At 39.3% G+C, this 22,603-nt stretch overlaps 1 protein-coding gene across 2 annotated transcripts in view; it reads left to right on the plus strand.

Moving 5' to 3' along the window:
- The window catches only part of LOC129266174 (ferredoxin-fold anticodon-binding domain-containing protein 1 homolog), a 27,404-nt gene continuing 4,801 nt past the window's right edge, over positions 1–22,603 (plus strand). Inside the window, exons 1-5 of one of the 2 annotated variants that reach the window (XM_064104073.1) lie at positions 1–185; positions 14,196–14,408; positions 14,781–14,937; positions 16,358–16,561; positions 22,229–22,399. In XM_064104073.1, the coding sequence (XP_063960143.1) occupies positions 14,216–14,408; positions 14,781–14,937; positions 16,358–16,561; positions 22,229–22,399 (725 nt within the window). In that variant the 5' untranslated portion in view covers positions 1–185; positions 14,196–14,215. The remainder of the gene's footprint in view (positions 186–14,195; positions 14,409–14,780; positions 14,938–16,357; positions 16,562–22,228; positions 22,400–22,603) is intronic. The other variant, XM_064104074.1, reaches the window with a different exon arrangement.

Raw genomic sequence — 22,603 nt, forward strand, 5'->3', positions numbered from 1 at the left:
AATTCAGGTCTTGTTATTGGTCGCTGGTCAGGCACATCGCGTAGTACACATGTGCACAGCTGTGCATGTACGTACCGGTACTGTCGGCCAGACAAAGGGAACATAATGATACAAGTTGTATGTTGATTTGAGCTAGGCCTAATTAAGAATCTTCGAAGGTCAAAAGAGCCAAGTCTAGATTTACAGTGAGTACAAATGTCTTTAGTCGATCGAGTCTTTGCCACCCCCAAAAAGTTCCTAATCAATCGCACAACGTAACTAACTCGCGCTAGTACTAGTTTCTAGTAGCAACCTTTTGGAGTTTTGGCATTTTTGCTGGACTGACACTGACAGCAGAGAGCTGTGCCAGCCCCCGGGGTGAACCGGGGGCGCGAACTGGGGCCTCTAGCTCACGTCATGGTTCGCGCGCGCTGAATCATGAATGAACTTCTTCTTCTTATGTTGGTTTGAGTGGCGATTAGTCATATTTGACTATTGTCGCCATTGATTCTATTAATAAAAAATCTCACTTCTCACATAGGCCTAATGATATTATTACCAATATGATGTAGCCTAGGGCTAGGCCTAGCCTATACATAGGCCCCTAGGGCTAGGCCTAGTAATATGAAATATTATTCTTTTGTTAATGTGTACCCTTTTAAGTTTTAATATGAAAAAGGATAATTATTTATGGTATGTACAAAAGTTTGCCGTAACTCTTGTCAAAATGGCATATAAACAAATCTTCACCAAAAACAAACCGCTATCTTCAGCTCAGTTCCAACTAGTTGCGCTTGCCCTGCCCTTTCAAAGATGCAATCATACCGGTCAGCACGGTACATTGCATTGTGCCGATTTTTTTTTTTTTCTCCTCGTACACAGACGGCTCGCTAGCGTGCAGCCACCATTAGGGGACTTGCAATGCGAAATCCCCCCGTCAGGGCTCTTCAATTTTTGTCTTTAATGAATAAAAAATTTGAAAATTAACGCGACCAAAATGCAAATTAATATTCCCTCTTGGCATTAATTGCCCAAAAACGGAGAAAAATCAAGTTAAAAGGAACAAAAACAGTGACTTACCTCGGCTGTCGCGCAAATTCACTTCCCCGTTTTATCCGATCTTAAAGGTAAATTGTGTCATTGGTTTATTTCAAAACTTTCTTTTAAATTTCACTCTTTGCTTTCCACGATATTCATAAACAAGTTCTGAGTCCATACAATGTATTGCATTGGCCAGAAAGAACTGTTTTTATTCTCAAAAAAAATATATAAAGATGAGAAGATTTGCCGAGTGAGCTTTTTTTTTATTTATTTTTAAAACTAACATAAAAAATGAAGAGCGCCACCTTGAGACCAAATTACATCAATACCTGCTCATGAATATTCATATCTCTAGCTCTCGCCTCTGCGCGAGTCTCAATCAAGTGCCGATGCACGATACGGACGCATGGGCGGGTACGGAGTCTGTACACCGTGAATGGTTTCTTTCCCGGTTTCTATTGCATTTCGTAGAAAGCGTGTACATTGAAAACAAAGTCTGACGGCTTTTTCCTTGCTTTCATCTTTGCTTCGTTGATCTGTATTGTTTCTCTATTTCTCCAGGGTATGGAGGGAGGGAGGGAGGGAGGGAGAAAGGTGCTTGTGAAAGGGAGAGAAAGGGCTATATTCTTATTTATTATATTTTTTCTAGTTCTTTATATGTATTTTTGTTTTGTTTCCGATTCACTGAATTGTTATCATTTTCTTCAGGTTCTGTATTTTGATGTGTTCATTATTATCACGTGTAGTAATATACGTTGTAATTTCTTAATTGTTTAAATAATAGGCCTATGCTACATTTTTTTAAAAGGAAAAATTAGAAATAATTTTGTATTGAACTAGCTTGGCCGCCTATTTCGTTATTTGCTTTGTGTGTCCTATAGCTCTCCACCACTGAATTCGTCAATATACTGCCTCAACGTATTTATCAATTAAATTGGACAAATACCGCGTGGCCTAGTGGTTTTTTTTACAATATCCAGGGGCGGATCCAGCTTTCACTAGAGGGAGGGGGGTTGAAAAATATTTTCCCCGATCGATCCGCAGCTCAAAGCTATTTTTTTTTGTATCTATATAGTCGTAACAGTTACTCATAAGCCCTATAAAAAATGCGAGCGCGAGGTAAAATTTTCGGAAATCGTGTATTGTGTCCTGAAAATTGACGGATCCATGCAGCACGGGCCGGCTGTGCCCCCCCCCCTTCAGAGGCACAATCAATATTTCTTATGTAAAAATCTATCGATATAATCATTTTTTTTTGCTTGTCAAATTTTCCTCGGGAAAATGTGCCCCCCCCCCCCTTTGAAAAATCCTAGATCTGCCTCTGAAGATTAATCATAATAAAAAAAAATAATCATAACGGTACGTAGGGCCTATGGTGCACCGGGTAGCGACTTCAGTTCCGTAAACTGTTCTCCCAGCGGGCCATGCTAATACCCAGGCTTTAGCTGGGCTAACTGCGCTCAAGCATTTGAATTAGTAAATGGTAGTTCCCTTGTTTGTTTTACTAAGGCCTGTTTTTGTTTATATCGATTAGCTGATATTTCTTTAATTTGATATGAATAATACCTTTTTATAGTAATCGCTATTTTACTATGTTTTATTATACAAGGACCAAGATGAAAAAAACAGTAATTACAACTCTGATCTTGTGAACCTTTTTAAATATGACTGAATGAATAAATAAATTAATTGGTATTGATAAATAGATATTCCATCGAACCTGAGGCAATGCGAACACGAAGCGCGGGCTAAATTGTTTTATGCAGTGACATGGTTCCCCTCTCCAAGTCTGAATTACCCTCACCTTATTTTATTCATTCTTCCTCCTTATATTTTTTCTTCTCCCCCCACCCTCTGCTTTCCATTCTATTACTTGTTTCCCTTTCTTTCCCCCTATTATGCACCGCCAATAGGGTGGGGGCGCCCCGTTGGCCTCCTGGCCGGATCCGCCTATGATACCGGTACGTCAGGCCTGTATATTATAAGCAATTGATGTTTATGTAACATCGATTAACCCCCCCCCCCCCTGAAAGTTTCTCTTTGTATTTTTCTTTTCAACTTGTTATGGTAGTATATACTAAACAAGTATCACGTTTGACTTTGTCCAACTTTGTGACCAAAACTTTAGTACGGTTTTCTCAGTGAAATTGATGATGACGTCTCCTGGGTGCCTCGATCCCCTTCACCCCACTCCTCCTTGGTCCTCTGGGCTTGGCGAATAAAATTGCGTACGTATCATGGAGAGATATATCGAGGACATACAGCTAGGCGGAATTATTTGGGGAAGGGGTCTTCCATTTCTTTGTTATTCCGAAGTTCCGATGATGGTTCAGCGAATGTGCTCTATGCAAAATCACGTTTTGGCACGAATTCTAAGCGCTGGGCATGTCAACGGACAATAACAAAATAAATGCAAACATGTCATGGATCGAAATGGTAAAAAATATGTATTTTAAAGAAAACCATCGTTATCAAAATTTGATGCAGTCAAACCAACATGTTTTGTTAATACCAGTTTCAACTTACATTAAAAAATATAACCCGAGGCCATATTAGCACCGGGGGGGGGGGGGGGGAGGGGGGGGGGCAGAGAGCACTTGCACCCCCCCAAAAAAAAATCTCAGTAGGAAAAAAATCTTTTTTTTCAAAATGGAAAGTGCCCTTCTTTCAAAATGATGTGTGCCCCTTTTCAAAATAAAATACCTTTTCTTGAAGTCAAACAATACATTTTAGGTTAGAAAATTACAAAAATTTTGGATCGCGCTTCGCACTCACATCATTTTGAAAGAAGGGCACTTTCCATTTTTTCCCTACTGGGATTTTTTTTGGGAGAGGGGTGCAAGTGTTTTGGTTACAACTTCTGCTTACAATGTTCAATTTTCAAGTTTGAATATCACAAATTTTCAGCTCGCGCTTTCCGCTTGCATCAATTATTGTTTATTCTTGGTTTCAAAACTTAGAATGTCCATCAGGTTGAAATATCACAAATTTTCGGCTCGCGCTCGCATCAATTATTATTTATTGGTTTCAAAAAGTGCTTAGATTGTCAAGTTTTCAGGTTGGAATATCGCACTCGCGTCCATTATTCAGTTAGATACACATCTTTTTCATGACAACAAAAACAATAGCTCGGAATGCTTGATTTTCAGGTCTTATTAGTACATGCAATGTCCAAAATGTTGAGCCCGCGATTTGCGCTCACAACATCTCGCAAGGATGCTCTTTTAACAATAATTTGCGCGGTAATAATTGACCAAAAAGCGAGTTTCACAACTTCAGATTTAAAAATGTTTCCAAACCGCTTGCTTGCTACGCTCGCTCCCGGAAAAATAAAGCCTGATTACATATTTAATCAATCAGAAAAGACTTCAAAAAGGCTTTGCTCAACTTAATTAGTATAAAACGCACAACTACTTGACGCAGATGATAATCTCATGGTGAAAATTTCAATTGCATAAAAAATACATATTAATGCCCTCTTTTGCCCCCCCAAATGAAAATACGTTCCGCCGCCCCTGATTATCACCCATCGCACTTGCTGGTATTTTTATTTATCGTCATTCCCCCCTCTCAAAGAAAAAACTTATACTTTTGCCCTTTATTTAGCCTGCAATGGAACTTGCAGGAAATTTTATTTAAACGCGAGCATATCAAACAGGATGCAAATGGAGGTCTATTCAGCCGGGCATTATTTATACGCTTTGGATTCTTGTTTGCCTAGAAAATGTAAATATTTCAAGAGTTCTTATATTTTCATTACATCTTTGTCCTTATTTCTCTATATCCGTAGCTCCACCATGCGCGTATTCGAGGGCCCTCGGGGCACGCCCCCCCCCCCCCCCGGGTAGGCGAAAAAGGGGCGCCAAAAATAGGGAGAAAAGGGGAGAAAAAATGAGGGAAAGAACAATAGAAAGAGAAAAGGGGGAAAGAAAGAGAGGAGGAAAACAAAAGAGGGAGGGGGGCGCCCAATTGATAATCGACCTATAGGGGCGCCGAATTTAAGTCCAACATAGATAGGGGAGCCGAATTGATGTTTGACATTGGGGGCATCGACTTGATGTCCGAATTAGGGAGGCGCCGAATTGATGTTCGACCTAGGGGGTGCCAATTGATGTTCAGCCTAGGTGGGGGGGGGGGCGAATTAATGTTTTACCTCGGGGCGCCGTATAGATGTTCCACATAGGAGGGGCTGCATTGAAGTTCGGCATAGGGGCACCGAGGGGGCGCCGAATAGATGTTCAAACTAGGGGCTGGGGCGCCGAATCGAGATTTTCCATAGTGTTGCCGAATTGATGTTTGACATAGGGGGGCGCCGAATTGATGTTCAACATAGGGGGTGGCAAATTGATGTTCAACCTAGGTGGAGGGGGGGGGGGCGAATTAATGTTTTACCTCAGGGCGCCGTATAGATGTTCGACATAAGAGGGGGCCGCATTGAAGTTCGACATAGGGGCACCGAGGGGCGCCGAATTGATGTTCAACCTAGTGGCTGGGGCGCCGAATTGATATTTTTCATAGGGTTGCCGAATCGATGTTTAACATAGGGGGGTGCCGAATTGATGTTCAACCTAGGGGGTGCCTAATGGATGTTCACCACACGAGGGCGCCTATTTTATGTTTGTCCCGGTGCGCCAAATTCAGGTTCAATTAACCAAGGGAGGGGGGTGGGCGCCAAATTCATGTTTGCTCGCATCAAATACTCATCCTGTTCATGATTACCAAAAGTGCCTATAATTTTAGATCAGAATACAAAAAAAAATCATCCTACTCTACGTTCTCGCATTAATTGTTTAGTAAGGTGACGATCCTGTTCATGGTTAGATAAGTGCTTAGAATGTCCGACTTTGGATCGAAATATAAAAAAAAATCAACTCGCGCTTCACGCTTGCATAAACTGTTTTGTTAGTGCTCATCTTGTTCATGATAATCGAAAATGCTTACTCGAATGTCCAAATATTAGGTAAGAATATGAAAAATTTTCATCTCGCTCTTTGCGCTCGCATCAATATTGTTTAGTTAGATGACAATCCTGTTCATGATTACCGAAAGTGCTTAGTCGATGTCAAACTTTTAGGCCAGAATATCAATAACTTTTTAAGCTCGCGCTCCGCGCTCGCACAATTGTTTAAATAGATACCCATCCTTTCCATGGCTATAAAATATGCTTAGAATTTCCAGTTTTGGGTCGGAATACCAAAAATTTTACGCTCGCGCCTCTTGCTCGCATTAAATGATTTGTAAGATACCCATCCTTTTCATGATTACCCAATAATGCTTAGATTGTCCAAATTTTAGGTCAGAATATCAAAAAAATTTAACGCACTCTTCGCGCTCGCATTAATTATTTAGCTAGATACCTATCCTGTTCATGGTTATAAAAAGTGCTTATCATGTCCAGTGTTGGGTTGGAAATTCAAAAATTGTCAGCTCGCACTTTGCGATCGCATAAAATGTTGACAGATACCCACCCTGTTCTTGATTACCAAAAGTGCTCATAGATTTTTCAAAATTTTAGGTAAGAATATGAAAAATTTTCATCTCGCTCTTTGCGCTCGCATCAATATTGTTTAGTTAGATGACAATCCTGTTCATGATTACCAAAAGTGCTTAGTCAATGTCAAAATTTTAGTTCAGAATATCAATCACTTTTAAGCTCGCGCCTCGCGCTCGCACAAACAATTGTTTAAATAGATACCCATCCTTTCCATGATTACAAATTAGAATGTCCAGTTTTGTGTTGGAATATCAAAAAAATTAAGCTCGCGCCTCGCGCTCGTATTAGATGATTTGTTAGATACCCATCCTGTTCATGATTACCCAATAGTGCTTAGAATGTCCAAATTTTATGTCAGAAAATAAAAAATTTTCAACTCGCGCTTCGCGCTCGCATTAATTATTTAGTTAGATACCCATCCTGTTCATGATTATAAAACAAATGTGAAAAGTGCTTATAATGTCCAGTGTTGGGTTGGAAATTCAAAAATTGTCAGCTTCCACTTCGCGATCGCATAAAATGTTGATAGATACCCACCCTGTTCTTGATTACCAAAAGTGCTCATAGATTTTTCCAAATTCTAGGTAAGAATATGAACAATTTTCATATCGCTCTTTTCGCTCGCATCAATATTGTTTAGATAATACATATACCCATCATGTTCACGGTTGCAATAAAACTCAAAATGTTCGATCGGAAAAGAGATGAAAATATCCCCTCCCCTATTGGCGAAAGCTGGATCCGCCCCCGGTTAAGAAATTACAGCTCCCGCACATAATTTTAGTATGGTCTACCACTCTGATGAGAAGTTGAACTAAATTGAAACAGGGGCGCCAAAATAGTCGGGCTCAATCATGGATCCTGGATACGCGCATGTCCGTTGGGCATCGTTTCCAACATTGTTCCTCCTTATCTATACCGGCGTGATACTAGGCGCTAGTCCATGGATCGGATCGGTTTACTTCCATTTCGTCATGATGCCAACTCGTCCAAATGCCAACTCGTCTACTATCATTATTTGGTCTACCATCAGTTCGTTCACTATCCACATGCATGCATTCCGTCTAATAACCATCTGATCCAATAGTCATTTAGTCCATATACAATTTGGTTATTGGACGTGTTATTGTGCAAAATGAATGAAAATGAATTGGATACTGGACTAACTGGACCAAATGGTTGTTCGATGAAATGTTGATGGACGGATTGGCATTGCATGGACTAAATGAACGTAGACCATGTGGTGAATGGATGAGTTGGCAGTTGACGAATTGGCAATTTACCAATGGACCTACTAGTACTAGGCCACTGAATTGAACTTGTCATGTGCCATAACACCTAAACTGCTTCCTTATATCCGATACCCCCTCCATCCTAAAGGGAAGGAGGAGAGAGAAGAAAGGAAGAAAGAAATAGATTGTTGAAAGGGAATCAAAAGAACGATCAATAGGGAATTTGAACGCAACATAATATTATACTCTGTTATTGTTTGAATCGTTTCTCTCTCATGAAATTTATATTTTGAATATATATCGTTTCAGTCATTCTCATTATTTTACTGCATAGCGAATTACAAAACGTCCTATCCTCGTTTCCGCTAACCACACATGACATTATTTATCATTTTATTATTATCATGCAATGAAATTCATACTGTTTTTACACGCTGCGTCGGCTGCCACTTGACTACCTTGTAAATATTTTTCTGATGATATTCAGTTGAAATCAGTGGCGTTCAAAATAAGGCTTGGGGCTGTATGGATTCCCAAATTTGTCACGGCCAAGAAAAAAAAGGAAAGAGAGAAGGGAAACTATTATCTGAATATCATGTCAAAATCTATCATAGATTACAAAAAAAAATCAAGATTTGTGCCCTTTATGTATATCTGGCCCCTTCATATTTGTTGTGTTCATTATTTACGCCACTGGTTAAAATTAAATTCAACTTAAAACATTTTCCCTTTATCATTGCATTATACATTCATGAATAGTGAAAGCATGTTCATAACATCTTTCTGTATTTTTCGCTGTTTATACAATTCCTAACCTTAGGTTGTGTGTATTCCTTATGTTCGCATTATCAATGTTATTTTATCTTTATTTCAATATTATTCTCACAAACTTTATTATGGTATGCCTATTCAAGAAAGTATTACTTGTTTGCTTGCCCCATGACAGCTTTGCCTTCACTTTTGCAGATCGGAGTGTCTCTCAGTCAGTATTCAGAGCTATTACTGTATTCTCCTTGACCCCCCCCCCCCTCCCCCTGTGAGTTGTAAAACACCCGGGTAAAACACCCACAAAGGCAAAATATTATATTTTTATCGGCAACATATTTGCATCACATCACCATAAATTAAATACATCATAATAGGCGTATACCCATTGAACCTCGCCAGAATGGGCTTGCCCAAAAATTTCAAACACAAATTTCTTTTTTCCCCCGAAAGTCATCACCGCTTGGAAGTAGGCGACTTTCCCGCCCCAAAATATTCTTATTCCTACAATAGTGCAATCTGTCACGAACACCATGCACGATTGGCCTTTCATAACTGATCTCCAAAATAGTTGAACCATATTCCAACACTTTCTACGATCAATACGATCGCCTTGACTGATCTGATACTTTCTGATACGATTAATTATTCCGCGATTATATGCCTCTTGGAAGCGGGGGGGGGGGGGGGGGGGGGGGGGCTGGGGATGCGGCATGTATTATTTTCCATGGGCAGCACCCCCTGGAATTCTGATAGGTGTCAAATTTGAGAAATGTATGGAATGATGATTTTCTTTTGCTTTGTCAATTTTTTTTCTGCAGGTAACCCCACCAAAAAAAAAATCGTGACAGTGTGAACTGAGCACATTTTTTTTCAATCATCAAAAATGATTATTATATTATTTTCCCCATGAGTTGTGAAATTTTGACACGCCGGGATCTCCTTGGTCCCAATCCCAATATGAAGAATACATTTCCTCGGCTATAAAACAACAGTTATCATTCGTTTTTCCTATATTTATAGCAGGAAAATGGGAGTCCCAATTCCCGGTTCCACTTTGAGTGATGTCTTTGTCCTGCTCACGTCGCCACGCACCATTCACATTTTTTCAACAGTTGAACTACTCGTGCACACACTGTATGCGTGTATCCGGAGGCCTATCTTCCTCTCATTTGTTGCAATAAAAGTTCATCTTTCCATCTATTTTTAATTGTTTATTGTTTATTTAATAAGGGGTAGCCCATTCAACAACAGCTCCCATGGGGCGCCCCTATCTATTATTCGTCATTGGTATCCATTTATCTTTGTCCATCCATTCTTGGGGTTAGGCCTATACATTCATCGGATGATCCATTCATATATATGCCTATTCATCCATCTATTCATTATTTCAGTCATCCATCCATCCATCCACTGATGGATTTATTAGGCCTATAGGCTACCCCCACCCTCCCCATACTGGAGAAATACTCTGCGACCCATTCTCTGGAAATCCTTATTGATACACGTTTCAAAGCAGACGTAAATTACTATCCCCTCGGACGTTGCTTCTCCAAGTTTGCTTAGTCTTCTTTCACGTACTTCGTTGCCCTGTTTCAAACGGCATGACTTGTAAAGTTCTGTTGTAAAACATGCCGGTCGGCCCCCGGGGTCGGCTCCGAAATTCTCCCCTCTGCATACCTAGAGCGCAACGGTTCTACCATAGACCATAGCGCCGCGCAATATTGAATATACTCAACTTCTCATTACTCCACATCTAGCTACAAGCTTTCTTGTGTGGCTGCAAGAATAAGAGTTTTCTGAGAAATCTTGCCCCTTACGTCTACCCCCCCCCTAATTTTTTTTCGCTTTCGCTCATGACGCCTCTGCTCTGCTTGTAAAGATTGACCAAATAACACTGTATTCTAAATTTGCAATTTGATGCATTATGGTCGCATACACACACTGTCACGGTCTACACGATGTAGACTACGCTACATACTTCGCATCAACAGGTTTCTCAGCTCACCTTTTGACCTCGCAAGTTCAGTCTAAACAACGAAGAATAATCCTACGTTCATGTCAATACTGTGTGTCCTCCATGGTCCCATCAACTTTTATCTTCCTTTTATGTTTTACTATTTTGTATCCCACCCTGAAAATAATCGTTTTTCTCTTCGCCGCCCTTCCCTTTCTTCATACTCGGCCCTAGACAGAATGGGGATGGCCGTCTATATATATATACATATGAAAATTTTTCATCTCGCTCTTTGCGCTCGCTTCAGTATTGTTTAGTTAAAATTAGATGACAATCCTGTTCATGATTACCACATGTGCTTAGAATGTCAAAATTTTAGGTCAGAATATCAATCACTTGGGCTTAAAAAGTGATTGATATTCTGAACTAAAATTCTGACATTCTAAGCACTTTTGGTAATCATGAACACGATTGTCATCATAGATATCTCTGATTGTCATCTACCTAACAATATTGATGCGAGCGCAAAGAGCGAGGTGGCCGTCAAATCAAACTCGGCCCTTGCCCTTCTTTGGGATTCTCGTATCTCTTTTAGTCTTGGAGTACTTTCATATTCATGACATTAGATTCCGAAAGTAAGCCGTATTGGGCAATCCTTTGCTTCGTCATTCACGTTCGATAATCCAAGTGTCTAAATCCTTATTCACGTACGATACAATCATGGAGCTATAGCTCCATATAATATGCTTGTCCAGTGTGTGCTATCGCTAATAGTGGATTATGTGTGTCTAAAGTAAACGTGCATGCAGAGCGCAAGCATATCGCTAGCTAGTCCACCTCCTGGACTGTTGGTATTTTGTACGATACGACTACCAAACACAACACACTACATCCCCATAACACGCATACACACACCCCCTGAATAGTCACACGAAACAACATCGGGGAAAGTGAATCAGTGGGTTAGGTGAATCACTGGGGGTAAGTGAATCAGTGGAGGGCGTGTGTGTGTTGGTTATGTGTGCGCGTGGGGGTACCGGTACGGTCCGATAAGGTTTGCCCCTGGTTTGCCCAATCAATAAAAATCGTCCAGGACGTGGACTAATCGCTAGCCGGCTAGCATCGGCTCATTGAGCTTGCACGCAACGTTCGGTGTTTGCTTCTACTCAGCTACTTCTGCACACAGCGCTGCACTTTGTTGATACGGGGATTTCTTGATACGGCGCATGCGCCATGACGTATTTCATCAATATGCATGAGGTTGTAATGAATATGCATGATTCGAACGGTGTTCTAATATCAATTTATTTGTTAACTCGAGAGGGCGGAAACAAAATATATCGGTTAAACGATATATTATAATATATATTTCACCCCTCAATATCATGAAAACAGAAGAGTTATACCAATTTCTTTTGAGTGATAAAGTAGAGCATTGATATAGATATTTAATGAAAATAATATCTTTACAATTGATTCACTGACCTTGTCTGAGATCAACCAATCATACACTATACCTTTAAGTACATAAACATATGGCCATTGAGTCCCCTGTACAGATCGCGCTAGAACTTCGGTCTCTGTATTTGGTGAGTGAAGCCAACGGAGTTCAGCTGAACAACCAACATAACAGAGACCGAAGCTTTTGGTCTAAGGTCACCCATGCATAGACGAGGGGGCGCTAGTGTACCTGTGCTTACAGATGGGTTAAACATTAAAATAATTTGTTTCTTTTTTTTAAACAACAACAACAACAAGGCGAAAACACTTGTGGGCTTTGTTAGTTATATGTGCAGAACATATCATTTTGTATGTATTATAACATACATTATTATGTACATATATATATTTTTTTTTCTTTTCACATTAGACTTGTACAAGCATATCCTTTCATATTTCTTATAGACAATACAATATAAAAATAGTACATCACTCCTTACAAAAACGTTTCGTTCTTGAAACGAAACGTAAAAATGCTTTCTGTATCCCTGGGTCATCTTTTTTTCAATACTCCATTATTTGTCCTGGCTGTGATTCATTCAATTCTACAAGGAGCATTGATCTTTCAATTATATATTTTGGACAATGTAAAAGATAATGTCTGACAGTTTCTACCTCAGGACATCTATCACAAAACCCTGTTGGATGGATCCCTAATCTTAGTAGATCATGACATGTGATGGGTATGCTGAAATAAAGAATTTCAACTTGAAGGCGAAGATTGTTTTCAAAGGAAATTTTCTGAGGGAATACTGGCGCTATTAAATGCAGTTTTGCACTGGCCAACTGACCTTTGAGAGAATTTTTCCACCGGTAGTGTAGTAGACTATAACTGTAGACGTGTAGGCCTAGTCCTAGACTAACTTTTTTGTGTGTTCTTGATTTTTAGGATTAGACCCCTATTTGAATTTACACACATGATTATCGACCCATTTAATATTTTCAAGTTGTATATATTCTCTGATTATCTCTTTATTTGTATGTATAATTAATTTTTCGTAATGTGTTCATACTTTCAGTTTCTTTGTTGTTCTTTTACTGATATATCTTCTACGTATATTCTTCTTTTTTTTTTCTTTCTTAGCACTTTGAAACTTCCGCATATTAAAGTGCTTTTGTATATTATTATTGTTATCAATATGACTTGCATGTAGATGATGACTGATCAATAAAACATACTTATCTTGGCCAATTCAATGATATCCATTAAAGACTGATTTAAATGAATAAAGTATAAAATTTTTAAGGATTACAGAATATGCTAGGATGAAATTATAAAGAGAAAAGATATGTCTTGATTAAGACAGGAAGCCTGGCAAAGAGGAAGGGGAGATGGGAAGAACTTCATCATGCATCACATGATGGTATTCGTCAACTTCCTGAAAGCGTTCCTTTCCGGGGGGGGGGGGGGGTACTTAGATTTGGATGGGGGTGTGAGGCTGAAGGCTCAAAAACCATACCCACATTTACGGGTCATTTTGGCTAAAAAGGTATAACCATTATTAGGGAGTTTTATCCAAAGAGGGGCCCATGTTTAAGGATGGGTTAAATAATTCATAGCCTAAGTTGCGATCATCCGTGTGATTCTTTGTTCATTGATTAAGCAGAAGTATGTTCATGCGTATGCTGTTCTGGTTCCAGGTCGTTTTTAATTATCACGTTCAAGAACGGGAAAAGGCAACGGCTTGGATTGTCCGGGATTTATTATATACTTCGATGAAACTGCGGATGGTTCCCAACATTTTGTCCGGGCAATTTGATCCCTGATTTGAAGGAATATTTGCACCTAAGACATTAGAGGAGAATATGGACCTATCATGTTTAAGGCCAGTATCTTAAAATTGGGGCCATGTTGAGGGATCTTCCAGCATAAAAACCATACCCATGTTTAGGGATTTCTTCCAAAAAAGCGACCCATTCCAGCGGCACATCCCCAAGTACCCCCCCCCCCGCTGGTTTCCTACAGATATGGTCGGGGATTTGCTGGAAATTACAACCCAGCTCTAAAATCTGATCCCATGCATTAAATTGTGATAAATGTTCGTACAAGATTTCTGTTTAATAGAGCAAACTTCTATTAGAACACAATGGGCAATAAACTAAGAAGGGAGAAAAAGTCAATTAAAAGGAGCATTGAAATTCATGGCCTTGGCAACCTTGAATACATTCTATAGGCCTACCATTCGTTGTGAGAAGTAATTTTTTTATATTATTGTCCAAAATGCAGATATTCTGAGAACTATAAAGATGCAATCTCTTCTGTCCAGCTGTGGCTCCATCTTGCTGCTAGGTGAGGCAAACTTCTCATTCTCACTCTCGCTGAGGAAGATGCTGCCTTCTGATATCTCCATGGTTACAACTTGCTTCCAGACAGGGGATGTCATCAAGTCTAGTGGTGATGGGGATATTCAGAAGAACATTGCTAACTTGCAATCATTAGGCAAGTTATTTTCCCTGGGAAATTTGCACTTCTTGAGGTTTCTGTTTTGATCCATTTCCAACAGGCACCAGGTGGTTTCTGTACAAGGATTCCAGAATTCATTAGTAAAAAGGTTGAATTTCACAACAATAGGCCCATATTCTGAACTATGAAACTATAGAGTGATCTCTTTAGGTAACCGAATGTGACAAATTCCCTGTGTAAAATTATTATATTGTTGATATTGCATTCAACACTCGAACCATCTTAAATACTTTGTAGCATAAGTTTCTTAAGCACATTGATTTGATGTAGTATTGTAGCTCCGAATTCTGATGTTTTAGCTCACTAAACAAAGACTGCTTTTCATCCATATAAATTTACTTTTAACAGGAGCTTGTGTTGTCTTTGGGATCGATGCCACCAAGCTTGACCAGTACACTTCTCTAGAGGGAGCCCCGTACGATGCAATTATCTTCAACTTTCCCCATGTTGGCGGGAAAGGGAATATTGGGAGAAACAGGGACCTACTCAAGCAATTCTTTGAATGGTAATTATATCATACAGGCACAGATCCGCAGTCTGACTTTTAGTTGTGCTATTATGTCTGAAAAAAGGGGATGGGGGTCATCGCTTATTTTATGAGTTGCGGAATTCTAAGGCATTCTACCACGGTGCCCATTATATCGTCTATTCTGTGACATTTTATTGCTTTTTTCTTTACCCGGTAGTTGTGATTTACCAGTATAGCGTTCCCAGAAATGACAATCAATTCTGAAAGAAAGAATCTCTTTCAACTTGAAACTAAAATCTGGAAGTCCAAAGATTTCTAGCCGAGCACAATCATCATGATCATTTAAGATCTGTCATCTCCATCGTGATGACCATCATCGCCAGTATACCCATTGACTTGATCACTATTGTCCCAACATCACCACTACAGCTAGTCATCACCATCACTGCTGCCACCACCATTGTCACCGTTATCATCACCTTTGTCAGTTCGTTACCATTATCATCACCATCATAATTACTACCATGACTAACACAATTACTACCACAATTATTATTTCATAACCACCAAGTACAGTCATCACCCTAGATAAAGGGCATCTGTGACAATTTGCAATGTTGCTTCATGTAGAAAAACAAACTCCTGGGGCCCGTTGCATACTCAAGCAACGGTAACTTTGCCATCCAATGGTAACTGCCATGGCAACAATCAGTCTGGCAACAATGCTCATCAGCCAATCGGAATCAAGGATTTCATGAAAGATACAATTGCATGGCAAAGATACCATAATGGTAACTTTTATGCAACAGGCCCCTGGTGGCCTGGTCCCTTGTACCTTGTACTCCAATGTAAGTTGACAAACTGGCAGACACTCATAATGAAACACAAGTCAGGTTAATTTAAGGTTACAACTTACAAACTTTATTTACAAAGATGTATTTCTATTGTCTGATCTCTTCAGTCTCTTTCCAGACTTGTGTACCGAAATGATTTTTTTTTCATCATTAAAATATGAAGAAAGAGCTAAGTAAAGGTAGAAAACATAATGTCAATACAATTTTTAATTTTTTTGCTTCCCATTATTATAATACAGAGTAAGACCGTGGCCTAAGTCAATCTGGCTTCAGAGTGTGGGCCGTATAGGCACTTGATTACCCTTTATAAGACAAATAAAAAATCCTCTTGCTGTATTTAACCTTAAAAAGGTTTCAAACTTGTCTGAAAAGTCAAAATTTCGACAAGACAGTAATTAATATACACAACAGGTGACTACCTTGTTTTTTTTCACTTCCTATTGTGGAAATCTGCTACATTGGATAAGCTTTATCCAATGGGGATCTTCCAGGGCTCTTTATAGCATTTTGGGGCAAAACCGCCGGAGCCCCAGTGTTTGTTTTCTTCTTCTCCCTGCGCCAAGAATAATTGATTAAATCCTTTGTGTGAATTTCCTCTCCAGCTGCTCCCATAGGCTGTCACCCTCTGGTCAAGTCTTCCTCACCCTCTGCAACGGCCAGGGAGGAACAGCCGCTGACCACCCACAGAGGATATGGGGCAATTCATGGCAGGTCGTTGCCATGGCAGCCTACGGGGCGTTCATCTTGACCAGGACGATGCCCTTTTGTGCCAAGGATTATGAGGATTATTACTGCACAGGCTACAGGTACAGTACTTTAGAGAAACAATGAATTGTCGCTTGCACGGGCCTCACACTCTGTGATCCACCAAGGGTGGGTGTTTTATAAAGCTGTTTGTAAGTTACAAGTGACTTTACGAACAACTTTTGATTCTTTCTTGTGGCAAACGATATGACTTTCATTGATTTATTTTTCTAAAGAAAGAGTCACCAGTCATTTGTAAAGTCGATCATAAGTTAGGAATATCTTTATGAAACACCCACCTGATGGGTGTTGGGCGTTTCATAGAGCCGTTTGTAAGTTAAGAGTGACTTTACAGAACGACTGGTGAACCTATCTTGTGCGCTAAATAAGCACCAATGAACATTGAATTGTGTCATTTACCACAAGCAAGGATCACCAGTCGTTTTTAAAGTCACTCTTAACTTATTAACAGCTTTATGAAATGGCCTCACACGTATAAATAATTCGCTGCCGATTTCGAAACATCTCATGCGCGAGGGTCCGAGCTCGGACCGGACCCGGTTTTTAAAGATCGTGATGTTGCATGAATTTTATATTTTTCCCCCACAATCCCACCTTTGTCACTTGGAATATCAGATAGAGTTCACGGTCTCGAAGTTTGGGTAGGTGGAGCGTAGTGTAGCGGTAGTGAAGTGGAGTGGAGCCTGCACGAACTTCGCTCGAGGTAATGGGGATGTGACATCATCAGCTTACTCATTTCATATTAATGAGGACATGCATAGAACTGTTTTACCGAAATAATGCAAAACATTAAAATGTAATAGACTTTTTTATTCCTTGGAGGGCCTTTGGAGCCATTTTTAAATAGATCTCATGGGTGCTGGTGTTTTTGTTCATGGGACTACATGTAAGTCACTTTAAATATTGTTAAAAAAAATTGACACCAAAAACATAAATGGTTATTGCTCCCAAATGACAGATTTTGGAGCAATAACCCCTCCCCTTTTTTTTTTGCTCCGCTATGGTAAATAATAATATACTCAGCACCCCCTTAAAAATCTTGGGGAGGGGTGCTGCATGTACATGTTGCTTCAGCAGGCCCTGCTTCACTGTTCACAGGGTTGGGCCATGATCCCGGGGGGGGGGGGGGGGGGCACCCCATCGACGGGTGGACACCATGTGCAACCATAAGTCTCGAACAGCACCCTAAACAAGTATTTTCCATATTCTGAAAATGCACCCCTTAACAAGTATTGGCGTGTAAAACCCTAACGCATTGGAACCAAAACAATACCCTTGGAAAGTATTCCCTGAATTGAACTCCTAAACATTTACCCGGTACAGCAATATTTTAGTTGTGTCACGGACGTCGGCCGTCGGTTTTACCTTTACCTACGTCATTGGGTATACGGCCCAACCTCCCACGCTTGCGCAAATCGGACTATAACACGTAGTGTTGACGGGGCAAAAGTTCATCCTTTATAAAACATTTTAATCCTCATATACCCTCGCAAATTTGACCCTAAACACATAGCTTTCCTAGCGAAATATTATTTTAGCGTTTTTGACACTTATTACGTTACATATGTAACGTGCCCTATTTTGAAAAAGACATCCTGTTTACATGTTCTTTTTGGTCACGCATGGTATCCACTCGCCAATGTAAGTGCCCCCCCCCCTCCCCCCCTGAGCCATGATTCCTTGACCTTGTCCAATTATGATGCAAAATTGTGATTTGTTCCTCTGATTTTACATTATCTGCTCAAGTTATATTATTTTCAGCATGGAGTCGGCCAACTGCTTAAAGATAAACATTTACTGCAGGATCATTGATAAAGACAGACATATTTGACAATTACTTTCTTAACTATTACTCTAGACTATCCAACATTACCATTGGTTTGACAGACAAAAATAAAACAATGTTACATCAAAACTGCATTCAGAATTCACCTGTAATTTGTTCAGCACGTTTAGCTCACCTGGCCCTGTCGATCCCCCCCCCCCCCCCCCCCCGTCAAGCCCCCCCTTCCTCAACAATTTCTTCCTCCTCTTTTTGCACATGCAATGTTAGGGGATTCAATTTTGGGGAAAAACGTAACTCAACGATGTCCAGGTTTCTCTGCTTTGTCGACTGTCCGAGGCGGTGTGCACAGTGCAGTGCAGCATACCTCGGTAGTCACCGGCCGAATGCCAGACATCCGCCCGATGTAGCACTAGCAGTGGAACTAAAGCCTCACGGATTCGTCTTTAATCATTTTGAAATTTACACCACCGACAATTTTACCGTATGATTCGTCCTAGATTTCCTTATAAAAATAAAAATACTCGCTCAATCTTTCGTCAGGTTCGATATCTGAAAGCTGAGATTCGCGTTCTAATTCGGATTTTACTGCAGGAGTCGAAGCCATATTCTCAAATCCTCGCGGGGGATCGGAACGGACTTGAATGTGCTCTAGCGCCATCTCGCGGTTAATGTCGATATTGTATTGCCGAGTATTCACCTACACGATCATTCAAATTGCCCGAAACTGTCTGCCGATGGAAGAAATTGTGTCGAAACTGAAATTTTATTATCAACCTAATTGTTGTTTACAGTTGTTCAATCATACTGAAACCTGTCCTTGATCCCTCTCCGTTTGAAACGAAGTGAGAGTTATTCTAAATAAAAAAAATCATTCCATAGCCTTTCCAGATGAAAAGAAAACGAGGGACCTTGTTTCTCGCATTTGTTCGTGTGCTTGATTTTTTTTTTGTCTCGCCTGCATGCAAAATTATTAAGCAGAGCAAAGACTACAATTCGCCGCTTTTCAGACGGCGTGCGGCGGCGACGGGCGCATCTGAAATGTCATAACTTGGAAAGTATATTGACCTAGTTTATGAAACTGGGGCATAATTGTAATCAAGTATTGCTAATCATCTAGCATGGGTTTCAGGTCACATGACCAAGGTGAAAGATCATTTAGGGGAAATGAATTTTGAACTTGTTTTGGTAATCAACAATGAAATCACAACCAATTAAGCTTAACTTTTCAAAATGTCATAACTTTGAAAGTACATGTATATATGTATTGATCTGTTTCATGAAACTTGAACATAAGGATAATCAATTAGCACTGATCGCATTGCTCCAGTTTCAGGTCATATGATCAAGGTCAAAGTTCATTTAAGGTCAGTGGGCTTTGACCATGTTCAGTATCAGCAATGAAATCTTAAAGCTTAACTTTTCAAAATGTATAATAAGTTTAAAAGTATATGGATAATTTTCATGGAACTTGGACATAAAAATGTATCAAGTATCACTGATTGTCTGATTCAGTTGCAAGTCACATGATCAAGGTCAAAGTTCATTTAGGGTCAATGAACTTTGACCATGTTGGGGTATCAGCAATGAAATCTTAACAAAGCTTAACTTTTCAAAATGTAAGTTTAAAAGTATATGCCTTGTCATGAAACTTAGACATAAGGGCCGGTAATCAAGTATCGCTGATTGTCTTGATTAAGTTTCAAGTCAGATGGTCAAAGTCATAGTTCATTTAGGGTCAATGAACTCTGACCATTTTGGGGTATCAACAATGAAATCTTAACTCAGGGTTTAACTTAAAATGTCATAATGGTTAAAGTATTTGGATCTTATATTCATGAACTTGGACATAAGGCTAATCGATTATCACTGATTGTCTTGCCTCAGTTTCAAGTCACATGACCGAGGTCAACGTTTGTTTATTGTAGAATCAATGAACTTTGACCATGTTGATGTATCAAAATTTAAGTCTTAACAAAGCTTAACTTTTTCAAAATGTCATAACTTTGAAAGTATATTTTTCATGAAACTTGGACATTAGGGTAATCAAGTATAATTGATCGTCTTGCTTAAGTTTCAGGTCACATGATCAAGGTCAACGTTCATTTAGGGTCAATGAACTTTGACTGTGTTGGGGTATCAACACTGAAATCTTAACCCAAGGTTAACTTTTTAAAATGTCATAACTTTGAAAGTATATGGATCTTTGTCATGAAAATTGGACATAAGGATTATCAATTAGTATTGCCGATCATTTTGCTCTAGTTTCAGGTAACATAATCAAGGTCAGGGTCAATAAACCTTTACCATCTTAGGGTATCAACATTTAGAACTTAACTTGGGTTTTTGAAATGTCATACTCTTAGAAGAGTAGGTCAACATATTTCATGAAACTCGGTCATAAGGGTAAATAAGTTTCACGGACTATCTAACATGAGTTGCAGGTCACATGATTAAGGTCAACGGTCATTTAAGGTCATTGAATCGTGACCATGTTGGGGTATCTCCCATCTGGATCCACGTTCAACCAATTCGCCCAGTAGCATAAATCTTAACAATTGATTGTAGGGCTACATTATACACAATAATGCAATCGATCATTAATATCTGCCCTATAATCACTTGCTAGGCTGTATGTTGTAGGCTCCTGGGTTCCGTAACACAAAGGTTAGCGATTGATCGATCAATCACAACTATGGACAGCCAGCAAAGTCAACATAAAATGCATGAATGTTTTCTAGATATGACGTAAATTACATGAATTTATTGTTTTCTTGACAATTTGGTGTGTTCGCCTAGCATTACGATTAATTGGATCAATCGTAAATCTTTGTAAGACGGGGCTCTGGTCGTTATTTATTCTGATAAATAATCATTATGCTGCATTAATGTTGTCATTTTCTTATATAGAAGAGAAGGTAGTTACCATGTTTTAAATTCATTTGAATAACAATGTATACCTCTGTATACTTGACAACAAAGAAATCTTAATTGAATGTTAATTAATTTATTTGTTTAATTGAAATACAGTGCGTCCCACAAAAAACGAAATCGAGATTTATCGATGATTTATCATAACTTAATCACAAATACAGTAGACAAGTGACATACCATTGTAAAGCTTAGAATCCCCTCTTTCATATGAATTTACTTAGATTATTCCTCATTCATGCATGAGTGAGCAAAAACAATTTGAAGAAAGGATACCAAAAACTCATTTGGCGGGGGGTATCTGAATTGCAAAAAGAAAATCACATTTCTAAAAAGTTCAATATCTGCTCTTTTATTTGATACCTTAATCACAGAAAATGGTCAAGAAGTAAAAAAGTTCTGTTTCCTCGAAACAATGCTTTTATTTCCATAATTTCATTAAATAAACGTGTTTTCACCCGTTTCCCACAGAAGCTATCGCACGGTTAACAAAAGACTTAATGCATGGCTGATCGTTAACAAAACGGAGTGTCGAGTGACTCGGAACGCGAGCCTGCAGTGTAAAACCTCTTAATTTTATGAAATTATTGATATTCAAGCTTTATTTCAAATAAGCAGAACTTTGTTATTTCTTGACCATTTTCTGTAATTGAGGTATCAAATTAAAGAGCAGATATTGAATTTTGTAAAAATGTGGTTTTCTTTTTTAAACCCAGATACAGACCGCCAAGTGACTTTTAGGTATCCCCTCTTCAAATTGTTTTTGCTCACTAAATACGTTAATTTGAAATAATCTAAGTAATTTCAGATGACAGAAGATATTCTAAGCTTTACAATGGTAGGTCACTTGTCTATTGTATTTGTGATTATTTATGATAAATCATCGATAAATCTCGGTTTCGTTTTTTCTGGGACGCACTGTAAATTTAGTTTGGATTAAATTGCATTTGAAAAGTTCTTTAAAGGTGTGTGATTTATTTCCTGCAAATTACAGGAGTCAGTCCAAAGGCTTTTTGACACAGAATTCCATCACACACATCTTCGAGAGGAGCACGGAACACATCCACACCCAGCCCTGTCAGACACCCAAAGAACTAGCCATCCAGACAGACCAAGGGATGGTTACTTTAGACTGTCCAGTCGATCTCAATCGAGTGATAGACAGGTAACATGTATTTCCTATGTGTGTCAATCATTGGCAGCTTCACACCACCCCCCTACGTATGTGGACAAAAACAAATCTCACAAAATTGCTGCCTATGTTCTCAATCAGTTAGTTTCTTGATGTCTGAGTGATCCTTTGATCACTTCAGTGTTGTTGCAAAGCCCATGAAATCCCAAAACTTCCTTAAAAGGGTTTTAAAAATTG

This window comes from Lytechinus pictus, chromosome 8 (assembly GCF_037042905.1).
Source record: "Lytechinus pictus isolate F3 Inbred chromosome 8, Lp3.0, whole genome shotgun sequence".
NCBI lineage: Eukaryota > Metazoa > Echinodermata > Echinoidea > Temnopleuroida > Toxopneustidae > Lytechinus > Lytechinus pictus.